The 20,849-nt window shown below is 47.7% G+C and overlaps 1 protein-coding gene across 1 annotated transcript; it reads left to right on the plus strand.

The window, feature by feature from the left end:
- Nucleotides 1-1,653: 1,653 nt before the first annotated feature.
- LSM1 (LSM1 homolog, mRNA degradation associated) lies at nucleotides 1,654-19,935 on the plus strand. Its single transcript, XM_028707382.2, has 4 exons — nucleotides 1,654-1,821; nucleotides 4,079-4,147; nucleotides 16,308-16,423; nucleotides 19,433-19,935. Exons 1-4 carry the CDS (start codon nucleotides 1,776-1,778, stop codon nucleotides 19,601-19,603), a joined length of 402 nt encoding a protein of 133 aa, XP_028563215.1. The 5' UTR covers nucleotides 1,654-1,775; the 3' UTR covers nucleotides 19,604-19,935.
- Nucleotides 19,936-20,849: the final 914 nt, after the last annotated feature.

The raw sequence follows: 20,849 nt of genomic DNA on the forward strand, positions 1-20,849 counted from the left end.
CACTTATAAGCGCCATCTCCAACTCCTTGAAAGATTCTATCAACAGTGTCTCCGGAAAATTTTACACATCACTTGGGAAGACAGGCAAACTAATATCAGTGTACTGGAAGAAGCAAAAATCACCAGTGTCGAAGCAATGATTCTTCAACATCAACTTCATTGGACTGGTCATGTTGTGCGGATACCTGATGATAGTCTTTCAAAGCAACTACTCCATTCCCAACTTAAAAATGGAAAGCGTAATGCTGGTGATCAACAAAAGAGGTTTAAAGACTGTCTCAAGGCAAATCTTTAAAAATGTAGTATAAACTCTGGCCTGCGAGCGCTCCAATTGGAGAACAGCCTTTACCAAAGGTGTCATGGGCTTTGAAGACACTCGAACTCAGGACGCAAGGGAGGAAACATGCTAAGAGGAAGGCACGCTTGGCAAATCCACACCACGATCAACTCCTGCCCGGAAACCAATGTCCCCACTGTGGAAGCACATGTGGATCCAGAATTGGCCTCCACAGTCACTTACTGACTCATTGTTAAAACTGTGTTTATGGAAGACAATCTTATTCGGGTATGAGTGATTGCCAAAGAAGATTGTCACAATTAAAGGAATAAATTTTACAGATTGAATACAAAGTAAACAAAGGGCTAAGATTGCAAGGCTTCAAATCTAGGCCCTCTTGGGCACAAGCCTAATTCAGGAGCAGGGGATCTGCAGGTCTCCAGATATTACTTGAGCTGCAACTCCCACCTTTTCCAATTCACTGACAGGGCTGGCTGGCGCTGGTAAGACGAGTCCAGGAACAGACACCTGTGATTGCATAGTTTTAAACTGATTTTATTTTTGTTGCAGAGCACCCGCCTAGAGTACAGACCTCAGAGAGGTGCAGTACTGACAGTTGAGGGCCAGCTTTATACAAATTAGTTTTTGTTACAACTTTCTGATAATATTTTCATTTCTCCTACAAGACATCTGTTTTTGAAAACTGAGGTTACCAATATGAGGGGGTGCGAGCAGTTAGCCTTGCCTTGAGCGCAAAACAGCCTGGCACCGGCTCTCTCTGTGTGTACTGTATATACACACGTGCTTGCTCAAAAGGAAGCCCCCGCAGGGTTAGGCTAGACCACGATGGGAGAACCGGCGAGCCTCTCCGTATATATGCGTTACAGATAGGTAGCCGTGTTGGTCTGCCATAGTCAAAACAAAACAAAAATCCTTCCAGTAGCACCTTAAAGACCGACTAAGTTAGTTCTTGGTATGAGCTTTCGTGTGCATGCACACGAGTGTATCTGAAGAAGTGTGCATGCACACGAAAGCTCATACCAAGAACTAACTTAGTTGGTCTTTAAGGTGCTACTGGAAGGAATTTTTTTTTCTCGTATATATGCGTGTGTGTCAGGGGAGGCTTCCTTCTGAGTAAGCCCGCAGAGACTCGGGGCTGCCGCTTCGGGAGGAGCAACTAAGCCATTGCAAGGGTTGCCAGCGCCCCGCTTCCTCTCCCCTCGGCCGCGTGCGCGCCGCATCCCGCAGGCGGAGGCTTCCGCAGCTCCGACCGCGCTCCAGCGGGGCCTTACTTAAGGCTGGGCCCGGCCTCGGCCAAGCCTCTCCCGCCAGCATGCAGCCGCCCTCCGGCGAGAGCCGCCTCCTCCTCGTCTCTCCCCGCCCCGCCGGAGCAGGCGCTTCCGGCCCGGGCGGAGACAGGGCGCGGGGAGGTTCCGCTTCTCCCAAGGCAGATGCTGCGGGCGGCGGCGGCGGAGCATCCGCGGCGTCTGCGGGGAAGATGAACTACATGCCGGGCACCGCCAGCCTCATCCAGGACATCGACAGTGAGTACCGCGGCGCGACGGAGCCGCCCGGGCGCCTTTCCGCCACCCGAGCCCGGCGCTCGGCGGCTCCTCCTCGGGAAGCCGTGCCAAGCGCCGCCCTTTCCTTCCCGCCGCCGCTGCCTCCTCTTCCCTCCTGGCTCTCCGCTTTCGTTATGCCCCCTTTTCCTTTTCCCTCCCGCGACCCCTTTTCCCTTTCTCAAACCCCCCACCCCGGCAGCTTGGAAACAACATAGAGGCTGCCTAATACTGTACATCTTTGCGCGCACGCTGCACCTTTGGAGCACATCCCCCCAGCTCCTAATGCCTCGAAGAATTCTGGGTACTGTAGTTCGCTAAGGGTCGCTGGGCACTGTAATTAGGTGAGGGGGCAAACTACAGCACCCAGGGTTCTTTGAGGGAAAGAATGCAATTCAGAGGTATAAGGCAGTAGCCTTTTCAGACCCGGTATCCTTTACAGTGGTACCTCTGGTTACAGACGCTTCAGGTTACAGACTCCGCTAACCCAGAAATAGTGCTTCAGGTTAAGAACTTTGCTCCAGGATAAGAACAGAAATCGTGCTCCGGTGGCGTGGCAGCAGCAGGAGGCCCCATTAGCTAAAGTGGTGCTTCAGGTTAAGAACAGTTTCAGGTTAAGAATGGGCCTCCGGAATGAATTAAGTACTTAATCCGAGGTGCCACTGTAACTGCAAACACGTGTTTGGGGTCCCGTTTCAAACCCCATGGGTGGTTGGCATCGGTCTGTCTCAGGAGACAATGGAGGAGTGTGCCTCTGGGGGTGAAGTCAAACCACTGGAGAGTTACAGGGCCTGCTGTGGCTGCAAAGAAGTTTTGTTGCAGGTGGGGCAGATGAAGGCATCCCACTTTGCTGCTGCAATGGGTACCATGGCACTTCTCTCTGCACTACATTCCTCATCTGGTCAGGTGGTACCTCGGATCAGTCCGTGACTCACCAAGCCAAAGACCAGTGGTATAGTACGCACGCAGCCTCCCCAACCACGCTGGGTTAGTGTTGGCCACACTGGCTGGCAGCCGCTCTCAGGCTTCCAGGCTGGGAACATTCAAAGCCCTATGCTGGGGGGATTCCTTTGGATCAGCCCATCCCCCCAAACATAGGAAGCTGCCTTATAGTCAAAGCAGCGCTTCTGTCAACTGATCCACAATTCTCCCCCCCCCCCCGCCCCATTATGCATCAGTTCTGCAAGGATGGGGAGCCTGTGGCCCTCCAGAAGTTGCTAGACACCCAGTTCCTATCAGCTGCAGCCAGCATGGCTACTGGGAGCTGCAGTCAGGCCACATCTGGAGGGCCACATCTTCCATGACCCTGCCCTGTTGGATCACACTTCCAGCCCAGCACCTGATTTTCCCCATAGTCAACTGGAGATCTTTAGGAAGGCCAAAGCAGGGCATACGGCTCTCCCACCTATGTCCCCCAACAATGGACATTTCAGCATTTTCCGTGGGGAAAACTTCAGTGATCTAATAAGCAAACCTTTAGTTGGCGGAGTAGGTGACACTGGCCGCCACTAACCTGCTTCTACTGCAGAGCTGAACTTGTGGGTTCTTCTTTTTCTAGCAGTTTATAGTCAGACTATGGAACTTGCTCCTTCAGGAGGCAGTGATGTCCACCAATTAGGATGGCTTTAAAAGAGGGTTAGACAGATTCTTGGAGGTGAGGGCTATCAGTGGCTACTGCCTCCACAGTTGGAGGCATTAATGCTTCCAATTACTAATTGCTGGAAACTATGGGAGGGTGGCGCTGTGGTCTAAACCACAGAGCCTAGGGCTTGCCGATCAGAAGGTCGGCGGTTTGAATCCCCGCGACATTGTGAGCTCCCGTTGCTCATTCCCTGCTCCTGCCAACCTACCGGTTCGAAAGCACGTCAAAGTGCAAGTAGATAAATAGGTACCACTCTGGCGGGAAGGTAAACGGCATTTCCATGCGCTGCTCTGGTTCGCCAGAAGCAGCTTAGTCCTGCTGGCCACATGACCCGGAAGCTGTATGCCGGCTCCCTTGGCCAATAAAACGAGATGAGCGCCGCAACCCCAGAGTCATCCACGACTGGACCTAGCGGTCAGGGGTCGCTTTACTTTTTATGGGAGGGGAGAGGGCTTGTGTGCTGATTGCTGATTTCCCATAGGCATCCCATTGGCCACTGTGAGAACAGGATGCTAGACTAGATGGGCCCTTGGCCTCATCCAGCAGCCTCTTACATTCTTATGTTCACTAATGAAGCTTTCCCTTTTTATTTTCTCCCAGAGAAACACTTGGTCCTCCTCCGGGACGGTCGGACGCTGATTGGATATTTACGCAGCATCGATCAGTTTGGTATGCCAACGTAAACTTACCTTTTTGGGTGCTAGCCTGTTTCATTCCCCTTTGTGTGGGCTGTATTTGACCATGACCAGGAATCCAGCAACGGAATATGCATGTGTGTGGAGGGAGAACTTTGCATTCTGATTTACTTGACTGTATTGATTTATTTATTGCATGTATATGCCACCTTTTGCTTCCAAGGAACTCAGGGTGCCGTCCATTGATCTCCCCCTCCCCATTTCACCCTCACAGCAACCCTGTGAGGTAGGTCAGGATAAGAGATGGCGAGGGGCCCAAGGTCACCCAGTGAACTTCATGGCTGAGTGGGGACTGCAGCAGTTGCTGCCCCCAAAGGGAGTGGCTATGGAATAGTTGTGAAGACTTGAGATACAAATCAAGAGGTCCCTGATCAGACTCTCATCCTTTCCATGAACGCATCAGGTTTGACTTAGGAAAACTCCATTCTTTCCTCAGCCCCATTTCCCATTGTCACATAAGGTCAAAGTAATCTCTTATCTTAGTGTTAACATTAAGCATAATAAGATGATGGTGATGATTATTATTTATACCCCACCCATCTGGCTGGGTTTCCTCAGCCACTCTGGACAGCTTACAGCACATTAAAAATTCTAAAACATTAGACATGAAAATTTTTCCGACACAGGGTTGCCTTCTAAAAGTCAGATAGTTGTTTATTTCCTTGACATCTGGTGGGAGGGCGTTCCACAGGGAGGGCGCCACTATACCAAGAAGGTCCTCTGCCTTGTCTAGTTCACAAATAGCAGTAAATTTCTGCTTACTAAACTACAGTTTATTAAATCACAGCTTTGCATTCTAGATGTAAACCTAGCTTAATTGGGGTTTGTTTACTGCCAACAATCTGAAGCCATGGTTTTCTTGACTATTGCACCCCAAACACTCACCAAAGTACCAAGGCATGAGATGAGAGCAGCTGGAAAACAAACTGAACTTTAGCAAAATGGGGTGTGGGTTTTTTGATCTTTTGTAGGGCAGCTAATGGTTTGTTAAGAAAGTATTGGAGGGTTTTGACCAGGTGGCAGGTGTGGTGATGACTCTGCATAGGGAGCCATTGCTTTTTCACTCTCTCCTCATGACACATTACTTTCATCATTTGTGTAAGAAGTTTTGCGGAGTCTCCAGGAAGTGCTAAACAAAGATGGCAGATTGGACTCTGATCTAGGAGCAGGGCTCTGGGGAACCTTCCAGGGGGCCACCTGCTGGTGTGGCCAGAGGGAGAAGTGGTCATTCAGGGAAGGTGTAGGGTAAGACTGGGGAGGCGTGTGGCCTGGGGGAAATCCCAAGGGCCAAGTATAAATGTCTGGAGGGCCACCTGTGGCCCCTGGGCCTGAGGTTCCCCACCCCTGTCTTAAAAGCATGCCCACACACTCAGATCTGCACTTGCACAGTTGTGATGGAGTTGGAGGCCAGACTGAGCAGCTGCTGTTTTGCCTGAGCGCTCTGTGTGCTTGTCCTCTCTCAACTACTTATGATCAGTATGAAGCTTGGTGCTGCTTGTATGTGTATGCATTCTTTAGGGAAAGAAAAAGCCAGCTTTCTGCTTTCGAAACACTGCATGAGGCCTGGGAGAGCGTCTCTCCACCCCCACCTCCCGATCAGATTAGGGTCAGAGAATCCTTGAACCTCATGTGGCGCCTTCAGCAGAGATCAGATCTTCCCAAGGCTGGCTACAAGGTTAAACAGGATTTTTAATGCAAGGTTAAACAGGGTTTCAGTGGAAGACAGGAGGGCCTGGCATGCTCTGGTCCATGGGGTCACGAAGAGTCGGACACGACTAAACAACAACAAAAACACAGGGTTTTGTTTTCCTATAGCCTGCCCCCCTTCCCAGGATGTGAGCTTATGTGGTGCCAGTGGCAGGGATGCACGAAGCTGCCATCTTAAATTTCCCACAGTGCCCTGGGAACAGTGCTGCATTAAGTGCCCTGGGGCATTATGGGGGATTTAAAATGGCAGTGGCTTGCTGCTGCTTCCAGGAAAGCCTGAAGCCAAGAAAAGCCCACAACAGACATTGGTGCTGGTGGGTCCAGCTGAGGGGTTGAGGCCCTGACAGCTACTCAGAACACAAGGGCTGGGCAAGGACGTGGAGGTGCCTAAACTGCCTCTGAAGCTTAGCAGGATGTTTAGGGATCAGCTGGAATTCCATGGTGGGGAGTCTGCTTGCATGAAGAATGTCCCAGGTTGAACCTCTGCTAGTTAGAGGGATCAAGCGTTATGGAAGATGGCTGTGTGAAATCCTGGAGCGCTGGTTCCAGTCAGAAATGAGGCGGACCTGTAGTCTGACTTGTTGCAAGGCAGCTCCCACCTTGTGTTTATTTTACAGTCATACCTCATGTTAAGTTTGCTTCAGGTTGCGTCCCGCAGCGACCCGTAAGTAATGGAACGGTTTACTTCTGGGTTTCGTGCAGACGCGCAAAATGACATCGCGTGCATGCGCAGAAGCGGCGAATCGCAACCCGCGCATGCGCAGACGTGGGTTGTGTTCTTTTCAGGTTGCGAACGGGCCTCCAGAATGGATTCCGTTCGCAACCAGAGGTACCACTATATTAGGTTTTCATTGCACTTGCTGTTTTATCCCAACTTTCCCCCCAAGACATATGCAGTTAACCCCTCATTTAATCCCCGCAACAACCCTGTGAGGTAGGTCAGGCTGAGAGGCTCTGGCTGGCCGCAGGTGACCCAGTGAGCCCCATGGCTATGGGGGGGATTTGAACCCTGGTCTCCCAGCTCCTAGTCTGAAACTTGAGCCACAATGCCACACTGGAACCCGGGGACAAAAGTGCCACAGCCATGGAGATCTGTGTCAGCCTGCGCCACTAGAGGGAGCCTTATGCTTAAGAAGGAGCTTTTGACTCAAGGGAAAAACAGGAGTCTCTTTTTTAGATGAACTCCTTGTACAGTGGTACCTCTGGTTGCGAACGGGATCTGTTCCAGAGGCCCGTTTGCAACCTGAACAGAACACAACCCGCGTGTGCGTGTGCGCGGGCCGCAATTCGCCGCTTCTGCACATGCGTGTGACGTCATTTTGCGTGTCTGCCCATGCACGAGCAGCGAAACCCGGAAGTAACCCATTCCGTTACTTCCAGGTCACCGTTACTCATCCTGAAAACGCTCAACCTGAAGCAAACGTAACATGAGGTATGACTGTACTAGGCAGCCCTTAAGATATCTGGGTAGGCCTTTTAAGAAGTGGAACCATGAAGAGAGTTGGGCTGCATCCAACTGAGTTTTTCTCAGAGTCGCTCCATTTAAGCTAACAGATCAAATCACTGGGTCTACTCTGAGCAGGACTAGCATTGTGCCCTTCTAAAAGCTTGACACAAGGCAGTTAAGATGCAGTCCTCCTCTAGCTCTCTTCAGAAACTCCGCTGCAGGCCTTCCTTCCCTGTAAGGGTGAAAGTTGCATTTTGAGAGCCAGCACAATGGATGTTGGGTTCGGGGCTGAGGGGACTTGACTTTAAATCCCTGCTCTGCCACAAAGGCGGCTGGTTGTCCTTGAGCAAGTCCGGCTCCATCTTCCTAACCTAACCCAGCCCTCATGGCGGTAAAATAATATTATGCCCGCTTCCTTTCTCCGAAGGAAAGGTGAGGTAAGAAGAGCCTTGCTGGATCAGCCATGTGCGAACCTCAACCAGCGTCCTGTTCCTATGATGGCCAGTCTGATGCTTCCCCAAAGCCCAGAAGCTCAGCTTGAAGGCAATAGCTCTTTCTCATGGAATGCCTCCGGTTATTGGTGTTTAGAGGCATATTACGGCCACATTCACAGCATACATTTATAAAGCCCTATGATACTGTTCGAATCCCCGCGGCAGGGTGCGCTCCCGTCATTCGGTCCCAGTGCCTGCCAACCTAGCAGTTCGAAAGCACCTTCGGGTGCAAGTAGATAAATAGGGACCGCTTACCAGCGGGAAGGTAAACGGCGTTCCGTGTGCTGCGCTGGCTCGCCAGATGCAGCTTGTCATGCTGGCCACGTGACCCAGAAGTGTCTCCGGACAGCGCTGGCTCCCAGCCTATAGAGTGAGATGAGTGCACAACCCTAGAGTCTGGCAAGACTGGCCCGTACGGGCAGGGGTACCTTTACCTTTACCTTATGATACGGCTTTAAACTCATAGCTTCCCCCCAAAGAATTCTGGGAACTGTAGTTCCCAAGGAACTGGTTATTGTAGTTCTGTGAGGGGTGAATAGGGGTCTCCTAACAACTCGCAGGACCCATTCTGTACCCTGTTGTGTCCCCATCTTCTTTCCTCTGGGCCAGAAAATTAGATCTCTCACAAGAACACATTTGAATTCCTACTGAACAAGAGCCATTAGGTTGATGAAGAAATCATTATTATTACTCATTCTTGTTGGTTTTTTAGAACGTCTTTTCCACCATTGTACTGCTCAGTTCAAAATACAAACTTTAGACCAGCACTGCAATTTAGAAATTGGGGTTTTTGAATGAACAAAGTTTGAACAGAATGTGCCTAGCAGAAACTAATTTACAGGGAAATTCCTAATAGGATGGATCCTCCACAATCTTCTCAGTTCTTTATAAACTAGGAACTACTTAGATCAGCTACAGGAAGGGTGGGATACAAATTGAATAAATATATAAAAATAGACTTGCAATACATCCATAATTTTTGAATTATTGTATGACGTTAAAACAATGACCCTGAGGGGTTTCTAAGGACAATTTATTATATGCCTTAGCAACTAGCTTTCTTGATTGCCTGTGTTGATGTTTAATAGGAGACGAAATGAGAGCAGGGCATTGGCAGCACTGGTGTAAAAAGTAAGGAGCAATACAGCACAGAATGTTGAACAACTCCTTTTTATAGTTTCAAATGTGAAATGCCCCCTTTTGATTGCATTTGACTGGTGATATTAACAGTGAAGATAATAGAATAGAATCCCTCAGTACTAAATTGGAAGGGTTTAGTCTTAATGTGTTGTCTTAAGGCTGGCTTCATGCAGCCTTGCTCGTCATGCTATAAAATCAGATTACCATGTGCAAATGTAATAGAACTAATAAGAGACATCATGTGTCATATTGTGCCAGTGAATCCTTTGGTTGTCTTGTTGGGTTATGTGAAACAACACTTAGCTAAGGAATTCGAAGAACAGTTTTGGCATATAAGAACATGGGGGTTGCGTCATGACTTCAAGAAAGCCATTGGATGTCCCTGCAAAAATAGAAATCAAAGTCATGGACAATGGTGGACTTCACAAAACCAGCCAACTTGATTTTGGTCAGAAATGGAAGGCGAATGAGTGGTGTTGTGGGGATTAATAGAGTTTTGGCAGGAAAAATCTCAAGGTTTGTACCATCTTTATATTTATCATTTCACAATACAGGTTCTCTTTCTTTGTTAAAGAAGCTTGTATCATTAAACTAATGCAAAGCCATAATAGATGCCAGCTTTGGTAAGGTCTCTGCTGCATCTTGGTCATTGAATTTGCTCCTTTGGGGGTACAGTGGTATCTTGGGTTAAGTACTTAATTCGTTCCCGAGGTCCGTTCTTAACCTGAAACTGTTCTTAACCTGAAGCACCACTTTAGCTAATGGGGCCTCCCGCTGCTGCCACACCACCGCCAGAGCACAATTTCTGTTCTCATCCTGAAGCAAAGTTCTTAACCCGAGGTACTATTTCTGGGTTAGCGGAGTCTGTAACCTGAAGCGTATGTAACCTGAAGTGTATGTAACGCGGGGTACCACTGTATTAGAATTTGCATACGGCTGTTTTCTGTCTACACTATGAAGAGCAAAACTGGGATTACGATATCTGGCTTTAAAACTCCCAAGTCCAAATTTTTGGTCCATTTTGCTTAATATTTACACCATTGTAAATATGGTGTTCATATTTCAACTAGTGGGTCCAGGGAACTAAATATTGTGTCTCAGATTGACCTAAGGTGGGTCGTAAGAGCAGCATTATCACAACACAAATATATGGCAAAAGAAGTAAGAAATGACACTTCCATGTCTATGTTGGGCTATAGATAGGTCCTGGGAAAGGCTGAAGACTACTCACTGTCTGACTGTCAGCAGCTCTCCAGAATTTTTTCAGCAAGTCTTTCCCAGCTCTGCCTGGGACTTATACCAGGAATATTGAACCGGGGACCTCTACAAGTATCCATGTACTTACAGACCTTCCATGTAAAGGAGCTCCACTTGAAATGGACCGCCTCACGATGTTCAGTCTTCCTCCTCCTTAGAGAATTAGGGTTTAATACTTTCCCATTCTGTCCTGACATGAATAACATCCTGAAACTTTTTAGTTTTGAAGAAGGGCTGTAGCTCAGTGGCTGAGTGCATACTTTGAACATAAAAGCTTCCAGATTCAATAATTGGCATCTTCAGGAAGAGTTGGGAAATAAATAAGACCCTGGAGAGCTATGGCTTCCTGAAGATCAGCTGTCAGTTCCAATGCAGCATCTAGTTTTTCAGAAAAGTTTTGAAATCTATGGGCAACTGTGTGCCCGATGAAGCTTTGTCCAAGGCACAGACATGAGCACAAGTGTCCTCTGTCCTTGTCTTTCCTCATTTCTCTGCTGCCGGCTATTGCTCTGTGCCCCTTCATTACTTGAAGACCTGCCACATTGCCAGAAAATCCTAATATGCAAAAATCCTAATATTACAATACAGATGTATGATAATTTCCCTAGGAAATTCTGTATAAAAGCTTGCCTTTTCTAAGGGGAGCGTGCGGGGTTTGTTTTGCTTTGTTCCTGGGACAAAATATATGCCAAAACGTTTTAACTGTTAAAACCAAAGGTTGCATTCAGCTAAGGCCTACTCTAGAGTACACCAATTAATGAACTTGATGAACTTCAGTTAGTCATATCCATTAACTCCACTGGGTCTCCTCTGAGTAGGACTAGCATTAAATAGTGCACAAAAACATTCAACAGGCTCCTCTTTTATTCCTATGAAAAGAAATAAATTCAGGAGCTGGACTACTAATTTCTGCCCACAGCAGCAGGGCTGTGACATGGTCCTCGCAATAATCTCAGGCCAGGAACATCTTAAAATCTGAGTATCTACACACAGATGAGGGATCTGCGGTGCTCTAGAATACAACTCCCATCATCCCTGAGCACTGTCGTCTTGATGGTTGTGGCTGATGGGAGTTGTAGTCCAACATCATCTGCAGGATCTAGAGGGTGCCCTAAGTCTTCAGAATGAGTGCCTGCGTGCCTGTAGCCAGGAACCAGCAGTCAGCGTTCTTATCTGAATAATCTTCCACTTCACTTTACACGCTGGGAGCTCCTGGCTTTCTTCAAGATAAACTAGTTTATAATTAAGGCCTTGCTTGGCAAATAGTTGGGTTTTTAGTCATATGCAGCGCATAAGAACATTGCTCAGTAATTTTTAAAAGCCCTTGTAAACACTGGAGATAGTGTCAGGATGTACTCTCTGGCCGGCTAAAACCTCTTGAAAGCTGCCTAATAGGTCCTCGTGATCTTTTGGTTCTTTAAAAAAAAATATACTGTTGCCAGTTGTGCCATTAGAGCTACAGGACTGAAATAGTTCTCTACACACTCCCCCCCCCATCCCCAATCATTAAAAAACAACCACCATCTAGGCCATTGCTCTAGAATAGGCAGTGTTGTTCGTGATTATGGAATAGAAGAAGAGAAGAAGAGTTTGGATTTGATATCCCGCCTTTCACTCCCTTTAAGGAGTTTCAAAGCGGCCAACATTCTCCTTTCCCTTCTTCCCCCACAACAAACACTCTGTGAGGTGAGTGGGGCTGAGAGACTTCAAAGAAGTGTGACTGGCCCAAGGTCACCCAGCAGCTGCATGTGGAGGAGCGGGGAAGCGAACCCAGTTCACCAGATTACGTGACTACTGCTCTTAACCACTACACCACACTGGCTCACACTGGAATAGGATGTTTGATAAGATGCACTTCGCTTCTCTGGGAAAGGGCCTTCCCAAGAAGATTGTGGCTGCCTGGCTTCCTTGCATTTTTCCCTTGAAGAGCTGGACATTGTTATTCTGTCTGTGCATTTTTATTCATCCTGCTCTTACGACTGTTTTTAAATTTTAATTATTATCTATCTATCTTATCTATCTATCCATATATATATATATATATATATATATATATATATGCAGGTTTTGGTGTCCTCGGGTGTCTTCCCGTGTAAAAGATGGGGTGTCTAGGCGACGTTTCGACGAGGTCTCACTCGTCATCTTCAGGCTGGTGCTTTCGGCTTCTTGTTACTGGAACAGAGCAGGATCTCAGTGTTTGAGTTCCTATAAATACTGTTGAGGGGGTGTGGTGTATAGTCTCCAATGTTCTGGGCAGAGAGGAAGTTCCCAGGCTAGTGTGCCTTTTCTTCTTTTGTTCCTTAATTACTTGAGGGATATCTTGAGTGATTTCTTGAGTGATATCCTGAGTACCACTTAGGTGGGTCATTAGGTGTGGATTAGTTGCTAAGGCCTTTGTGTCTTGACCTCTTGAACTTTGTGAAGAGTTTTTCTGAGAAGATGGCTGTACTGCACTTAGTTGTGCTCTGGCTTGGCTTCGTGTATAGGGGCGAGCTGTGGTTTTGTGGCCTGTGCCAGCCAGATCTGTGTAGGGATTGCAGGGGGGTGCAGCATCCGGAGGTGCCACCATGGTTTGGCTACTGGATGGTGTCTGTAATTTATCTGTGGAGAGGGTCTGGGTTTGGGTCTGGTGTGGTTGATTGGTGATGGCGTTCTGTGTGCCTCTGGCTCTGGTGTCAGTTTTTGTGGGGAGGGCTAATTTCCAGATGTCTGGCAAGCGGGATGTGTCGTCACGCTTGTTCATGTTGTGAGGGTGTTTCTCTATCTCGATGGCTTCCATGATTATTCTCTTGTGGTGATGTTCCATGTTAAAGAGCAATTTGGAATCTGCAAAATTAATTTCGTGTCCTGTTTCTTTCATGTGTTGGAAAAGAGAGGAAGTTTTTTCTTCTTTTTTGACGGCATTCTTGTGTTCTGCAATACGTGCATTTATTCGTCTGTTTGTTTGTCCAATGTACGTGGCTGGGCAGACTTTGCAGGGTATTTCATAGACCCCTTGGTTTTCCAACTGGATTTTATCCTTGGGGTATATATATATATATATATATATATATATATATATATATATTTGCAAGTCTCATTAAAGAATGAAGAAGCCAAAAAGAAAGAAAAAAATGGAATTGGACAAGGCTGTAGAATGGTAAAGGTAAAGGGACCCCTGACCATTAGGTCCAGTCGTAACCAACTCTGGGGTTGCGGCGCTCACCTCGCTTTATTGGCTGAGGGAGCCGTCGTACAGCTTCCGGGTCATGTGGCCAGCATGACTAAGCCACTTCTGGCGAACCAGAGCAGCGCACGGAAACGACGTTTACCTTCCCGCCTGAGCGGTACCTATTGATCTACTTGCACTTTGAGGTGCTTTCGAACTGCTAGGTTGGCAGGAGCAGGGACTGAGCAACGGGAGCTCACCCCATCTCGGGGATTCGAACTGCCGACCTTCTGATTGGCAAGTCCTAGGCTCTGTGGTTTAACCCACAGTGCCACCCACGTCCCTTGTAGAATGGTGCTTGACCCTAAAAATGGGATAAACATAGCCTTGCAAATAAGCTCACAAATGTTACTGACCTGCTAAGAGGCTAGCATCCTACAAATCCCCTCTTCCTTTGTATGGTAAAGGTAAAGGTCCTGTGGATGCTTCAGTCGAGTCAGACGACTATGGGGTTGTGGCACTCATCTCACTTCAGGCCGAGGGAGCTGGCATTTGTCCGCAGACAGTTTTCTGGGTCATGTGGCTAGCATGACTAAACCGCTTCTGGCATAACAGAACACAGCGACGGAAACCAGAGCGCACAGAAATGCCGTTTACCTTCCTGCCTTGGTGGTACCTATTTATCTACTTGCACTGGCCTACTTTCGAACTGCTAGGTTGGCAGGAGCTGGGACCGAGCAACGGGAGCTCACCCCGTCGCGGGAATTCAAACCGCTGACCTTCTGATCGGCAAGTCCTAGACTCTGTGGTTTAACCCACAGCGCCACCTGCGTCCCTTTGTAGTGTTACCCCTCGCTTAATTTCCTTCCCCTTCTGCAGCTGATCTGCATCTGTTTTGATTGGGGCAAGGACTTGCCGTACCTGTTCTTTGCAAAGTGCCACATACATAGGTGAAACCAACAGCACTTCAGTATGTTCACTCCCCAACACACATGTAGTGACAATAACATGTGACACTACCCCACTTTTGAAGCTGCCCAAAGCAAGATGGCCTTTACTTATAGTTGTCCTGTAAATTGTCAAGTAACCTCGGAAGGAAAACAGCCATCTCCTTCAGGTCACCAGGCCTGAGAGCTTTTGGGGAACCATATGGGGGTTCCTTCATGGGGTTGATGTTAACATCACAAATGATTGAGATCGATGGGTCTTGGCACATACCGATTAAGAACACAGAGTGTCGTTGCTCATACGCTTCCCATATTCATCTGGTTGGTCAACATGATCCTGGATGAGATAGGCCTTTGGTGTGATCTAGGAGGGCTCTATCTATTTTATTTGGCTTCCAACTTGCATGGACTTTGTCTTCAAGGTCACCAATGTGATTTAATTAGGAATTTAGAAATTAGAAATACTTTGTCACTTGTACAACTTGTATACAGTGAGATTACACGAGCAGCCCCCACTCAGCTCTCGTTTATTGATGCACACCCACCAAACCCGAAAGTCAGTTGCCCTGTTGTTATCTTTTCATTCAGCAGCCTAACAGCCCATGGATAGAAGCTGTTCGTTACCCAGTTGGTGTGACTAATCATGCTTCTATATCTTCTGCCTGAGGGCAGGAGATCAAGAAAGTGCCGGCCAGGGTATGAATCATCCCTGAGAATTTTCCTCACTCTCCTGAGGCAACGATCTTCCACTATTTCATCCAGTGGATTCATGGGATAGGATAGCCCATAATATCCTGTGCTGTATTCACCACCCTCTGTAGGCACTTCCTATCAGTTGATGTCAAACCAGTGTACCACACCGTGATGCAGTATGAAAGGACACTTTCTATTGTTGACCGGTAGAAGGAGATCATCAGATGTTGATTGACATCGTTCTTCCGCAATATTCTGAGATTAGTGCTTGGGATATCAACATGGCATTACTCCTTGATTGTCCGGCCTTTGGCTCATCTTGCCTAGTACTCTATCCTGTGGTCCCTTGCAGGAGCCTTTCCAGTTAGAGGATGTCTGAGGGAGGACAGGGGTGGAACCTGGAACCTTCTGCATGCAAACTACGTCCCCCTCAGAGCACTCACAAGACTGCTGACAATTGCTGTCAGAAAATTGACATGAGCCAACAGTGTGACGCGGCAGCTAAAAAAGCCAATGCAATTCTGGGCTGCATCAATAGGAGTATAGCATCTAGATCAAGGGAAGTAATAGTGTCACTGTATTCTGCTCTGGTCAGACCTCACCTGGAGTACTGTGTCCAGTTCTGGGCACCACAGTTCAAGAAGGACACTGACAAACTGGAACATGTCCAGAGGAGGGCAACCAAAATGGTCAAAGGCCTGGAAACAATGCCTTATGAGGAACGGCTAAGGGAGCTGGGCATGTTTAGCCTGGAGAAGAGGAGGTTAAGGGGTGATATGATAGCCATGTTCAAATATATAAAAGGATGTCACATAGAGGAGGGAGAAAGGTTGTTTTCTGCTGCTCCAGAGAAGCGGACAAGGAGCAATGGATCCAAACTACAAGAAAGAAGATTCCACCTAAACATTAGGAAGAACTTCCTGACAGTAAGAGCTGTTCGACAGTGGAATTTGCTGCCAAGGAGTGTGGTGGAGTCTCCGTCTTTGGAGGTCTTTAAGCAGAGGCTTGACAACCATATGTCAGGAGTGCTCTGATGGTGTTTCCTGCTTGGCAGGGGCTTGGACTCGATGGCCCTTGTGGTCTCTTCCAACTCTATGATTCTATGATTCTATGAAAATGAGGGGGTTATGTCTTTTGGTTCTGGCGCCATTCCATACCGGGGGCAGGGGCGTTTTGAGAGAAGATGGTTCTTAGAAGCTTGAATCATATTGAAGGCTGGTAGCCTTCAATGCCTGTATTGCCACACATTTCAGTCTGATTTTCCATCTCCATTCCTCTCTGTCTCTCCCTGAACCTTGCAGCAAACCTGGTGTTGCACCAGACAGTGGAGCGCATTCATGTGGGCAAAAAGTACGGCGACATCCCTCGGGGAATCTTTGTGGTGAGAGGCGAGAACGTCGTACTTCTGGGAGAAATTGTAAGTAAACCCTGTCGCATAGACTTCCTTTGGGGCTTATTGGGCAGTGGTATCTCCTGCCGTGCTCAGTTTTGTCGGTGGAGGAAGGCTTGTCCTAAATGCCATTGTTCCTTCACGTGCAGCCCTGCAGTTAAACACTAGCCTAGCAAGTGATTAAGAACAAACTGCGATCCGAACTTGAAAATGATGCTAACCAAATTAATAGAGAACTGGTAATTATATAATTGTTTATATCGGTTATGTAAAGTGCTTTATTGGACGCGGGTGGCGCTATGGGTAAAACCTCAGTGCCTAGGACTTGCCGATCGAAAGGTCGGCGGTTCGAATCCCCACAGCGGGGTGCGCTCCCGTTGCTCGGTCCCAGCGCCTGCCAACCTAGCAGTTCAAAAGTACCCCCGGGTGCAAGTAGATAAATAGGGACCGCTTACTAGCGGGAAGGTAAACGGCGTTTCCGTGTGCTGCGCTGGCTCGCAAATGCAGCTTGTCACACTGGCCACGTGACCCGGAAGTGTCTCCGGACAGCGCTGGCCCCTGGCCTCTTAAGTGAGATGGGCGCACAACCCTAGAGTCTGGCAAGACTGGCCCGTACGGGCAGGGGTACCTTTACCTTTACCTTAAAGTGCTTTATTAATGTCAGTCCTATGTTAGTTTGCATCATTTGGAAGTTCAGGTTCCAGTTTGTTCTTAATTCCTTCTCTTGGTTTGTTAGAGGTTCCTCCTTTTGCGATAAGCACTAGCCTGGTAGCCACAAGGAATTGCATGCAGGCGAATGAGTTGGCTTGTAGAGGAAGCCGGCTGATGGAGCCCCCTTTTCCACACCAAAACAGAAATTCAGTTCTCAATCCCTTCTCTGCCGTGTGTGTGTTGGCAGGTTAGTAACTTTAGTAGCCTTACTTGTAAGGCTGTTCTAATACTGAAACTGGGTGATCCCATGCAAGCAAAAGAGGGCCACCTAAAATGATGGCAGTTTATGAATGCCTGTGAAATATGGGCTTCCAGGACCTTCCAAATGCTGGAGGCGAGCATAGGCCACACCTACACAATACTTTCAAAGTGTTTTGATGCCATTTTGACAGTTATGGTTTCCCTCAAAAGGGAACAGCAGTCTTTTAAGGGTCCTGAGGATTGTTAGGAGACCCCTATTCCCCTCACAGAGCTACAATTCCCAGAGTTCCCTAATTGATTGTTAAACCATTCTGGAAATGGGAAATAGGAAATAGGGGGGGAATAGTTCTAGGCTAGCCATCTCTCTGGTAATGTTAGTTTTGTAGACGCATGATATTATTTTAAAGTGAAGAAATGCATTCCTGTTATGAGTTGCACATGACACAGGATTGCAACCTCCCTGATTCAAAAGCCTTGTCTGATGGAATGTGTCACATTCTCAAATCCGAGCTCTGATCCCATCTGCAACCAAGGCATAGGCACTTTCACACAAGTTTTAGATGGTCTTGCATTTTTTTCTGGATGAGGGATAACCAAATCATGTGATCATTGCATCCATTCGTTTTGGGAGGCTCTTTTCTGCTTCGCCTTAACCACTGTGATGAATGATGCTCCCCCTGTTTAAGGGGGGGGTGTCCTTGTAATTGCTTGCTCTTCTGTCAGCACAGAGACTTGGCAATTGTAGTTCATCTCAACAGACAACGGGCAAAGTTTGGAGTGGCAAGGAGCCGTGGGGTTCTTATCTTTCTTTACCTCCCCTCTGGGACTTTTGCTTTAAGCATAACAGGAGGCCCCTTTTTTGACATTCTTGCACCATTTTGGTGCCTTGAACCAAATTGAGGCCTTTTACTCAAACCATGCAGATTGCTTGCATTCAGTCTCTATCTACTATGTTATCCTGGTGGAGAGCAGCTTGGTGTTTGGATTCCCTTATAACCTGTCAATTCCATTGCTAGACAGGAAGATTATATCCTTTTTCAAGGGGGGATGGGACACAACCCGATACCTCTTGGGTACATGGCTCCCTCAGACACCCCTTGGGGCCCACAAAGACCCTCCTCCTCTATCTCATTTTTTAAGGGGAGTTGGTCTGTCTGGGCTGTTGTGTGTGTAAAAATTTTCATTTGATTTGGGATGTAGGGCAGATTTCTTATCCCATTTATAGGTTGGCCCTTGAGACAACTAGCAATTTTCACACACACACACACACACACACACACCCCAAATATCATGCATTGCTAAAGTGTCATCTGTTGTAGCAGCAGCAACAAAAACACCTTGGACAACTTACACAGTTTATTTATTTATTTAAAATGTATAACCCCCTCCTTCCTCCCAAGAGGTGCCCAGTGTTTAAAAAGAGCTGTTGCAAACAGCTGTTATCCATCATGGCTCAATGAAGCCTCCATCCTCAAAGCGAGCATATCTCTGTGGACCAGATACTGGAGACGTCCCTTGTCTTCATCTTCTGCTTTTGATCACTTGGTTGGCAGGTGGCTGGCAGCTTTGGCATCAATGGCCCCTTCCTCATTAGCCAGGCATCTCGTTGTAGTTCAACTTTTCATGGAAATGAAAAATCTTCTCTAGGCATTTTACCATTCTCTGTACCAGGGGAAGGGAAGCTTTTCCAGCCCATGAGCTACACGCTAAGATGCCAGAGGCAAAAGTGGCCAGAACAAGTCATGTGCATTTGGCCTTTGTACAGTGGGCCACTGTATCCTCCAAGCCAGACAAGCAAGAGGGATTGTCAGAGTCTAAAGGCACATTCCAGCCAGGCAGAAACACTAAATCAGGATGTGAAACAAAACTGATGAGCAGTGTTGCCTGCAGGGAGTTCCGAGGGCCAGGTGTCGAGGCCTTGGGGTCCACATCCAGCCCCTTGGGCCTGAGCTTTGCCACTCCTGCTGTGTGCTCAATGCAAACTTGGCCGTGGTGCACCCACCAGGATTTTACACTGCTGAAAAGTGGGGTGGAGATACTTTAACCCTCCTCTCCTCAACCTCAAAAAAGGTGGTGTGGGTTGACAAATTTGAGTGGCGGCTGAGCCTTCCTTTTCTGTTGCAGGACCTGGAGAAGGAAAGCGACACGCCTTTGCAGCAAGTGTCGATTGAGGAGATCCTGGAAGTGCAGCGAATAGAGCAGCAAGCCAAGCAGGAGTCGGAGAAGCTGAAAGTGCAAGCGCTGAAGGAGCGGGGCCTCTCCATTCCACGGGCTGATACACTAGATGAATACTAGGCATTCGGTCCAGACAATCACAGTTGCCCCCAAGATTGAATTAACATTTAGGGCCCCCTCGCGATGTGCATTTCCCCACCAACACCTCTCCCCCCCCCCTTTCCCTGCGCCCTGAGTGCGAAACACAATTTAATCATGATTTATCATTGTTGCCGAAGACCTGAAAAGATCCCAGTGTTACGTAATCCAAGGTGATGGAGCAGCTGTCAACAATCCTGGCTAGGGATGAAACTTTTTTTTAAATATAGTTTTCTTTCTTTTTTCCTTTTGTGACTTTGGAGGAGGTGGAATTAAGCCTCCCCTGACATGTAAATAAAAACTGACTCTGCGAACCCGGGTCTTGCTTAGGCTAGAACCCTTTGAGAGTTTTGTGCTCGCCTTTTCAACTTTTAGTTTTTCTCTAAAAGTGTAAAGCGAATTCAGTGAAGGCACCTTTGCCTCTTAAAAACTGGGCTGGTGGAGATTTTGGTGCCTGACTTGGAGGCAGGTGTGTGGGAAATCTGTGCCCTTCCAGAGGTTGGTAACTTGTGTTCAGAAGCTTGGGACTTAGAAATAAGAACCTGGACTCAGGCTATGTTTGTTACATTTATTTTAGAGTCCTTTCCTCTCTCACAGTTCCATATGGTGGTGGTCCTTTCAGAGCTCTCTGTGCATCCTGGGGTGAACAAGTCCATGCTTAACCCAGAGCATTCTGGGAATCCTGGTCTGGATCAAGCAATGGATCCTGCCATAGACATTGCAATGACCTACGACTTCTATCATCCCTGACAGTTGAGCCCTGGCTAGGGCTGATGGGAATCGCGGTACGAAAAGACATCTGGAGGACTTGACTATAGGTTCCCAATCCTCACTTTAAAGATGTCCGTCTGTCAGTCGGGACTGATCAGGCTTAATAACAGGCAACTAAGTGAATCTCTGAATATTAATTCCCAGTCATTGGTATTGGCAATGATCTTTTTGTTGGTTGAGATAGATAAATGGCTTCTATTCCTCTACGTGCATCATACATAGCATATCTACAAGGGCCCTTCTGGGCTGCGTTCTCCCATATGCAATTATAATCATTCAGAGGGGGAAAGTGGAGTCACACTTCCTGTGCCAGCCTCCCATTGCCCCACTGTGGCCTGGTCTGTGAGTATCTCACAGGCTTTAAGGATAAATGTGGCAGCAGAGAGCCAGCTGCAAGCAACCAAACTCCAAACCGCATAGGGTGCCTGATGCTTTACAAGAGGCTTCCCGCTTTAGA

The sequence above is a fragment of the Podarcis muralis genome, chromosome 15 (assembly GCF_964188315.1).
Source record: "Podarcis muralis chromosome 15, rPodMur119.hap1.1, whole genome shotgun sequence".
Taxonomy (NCBI): domain Eukaryota; kingdom Metazoa; phylum Chordata; class Lepidosauria; order Squamata; family Lacertidae; genus Podarcis; species Podarcis muralis.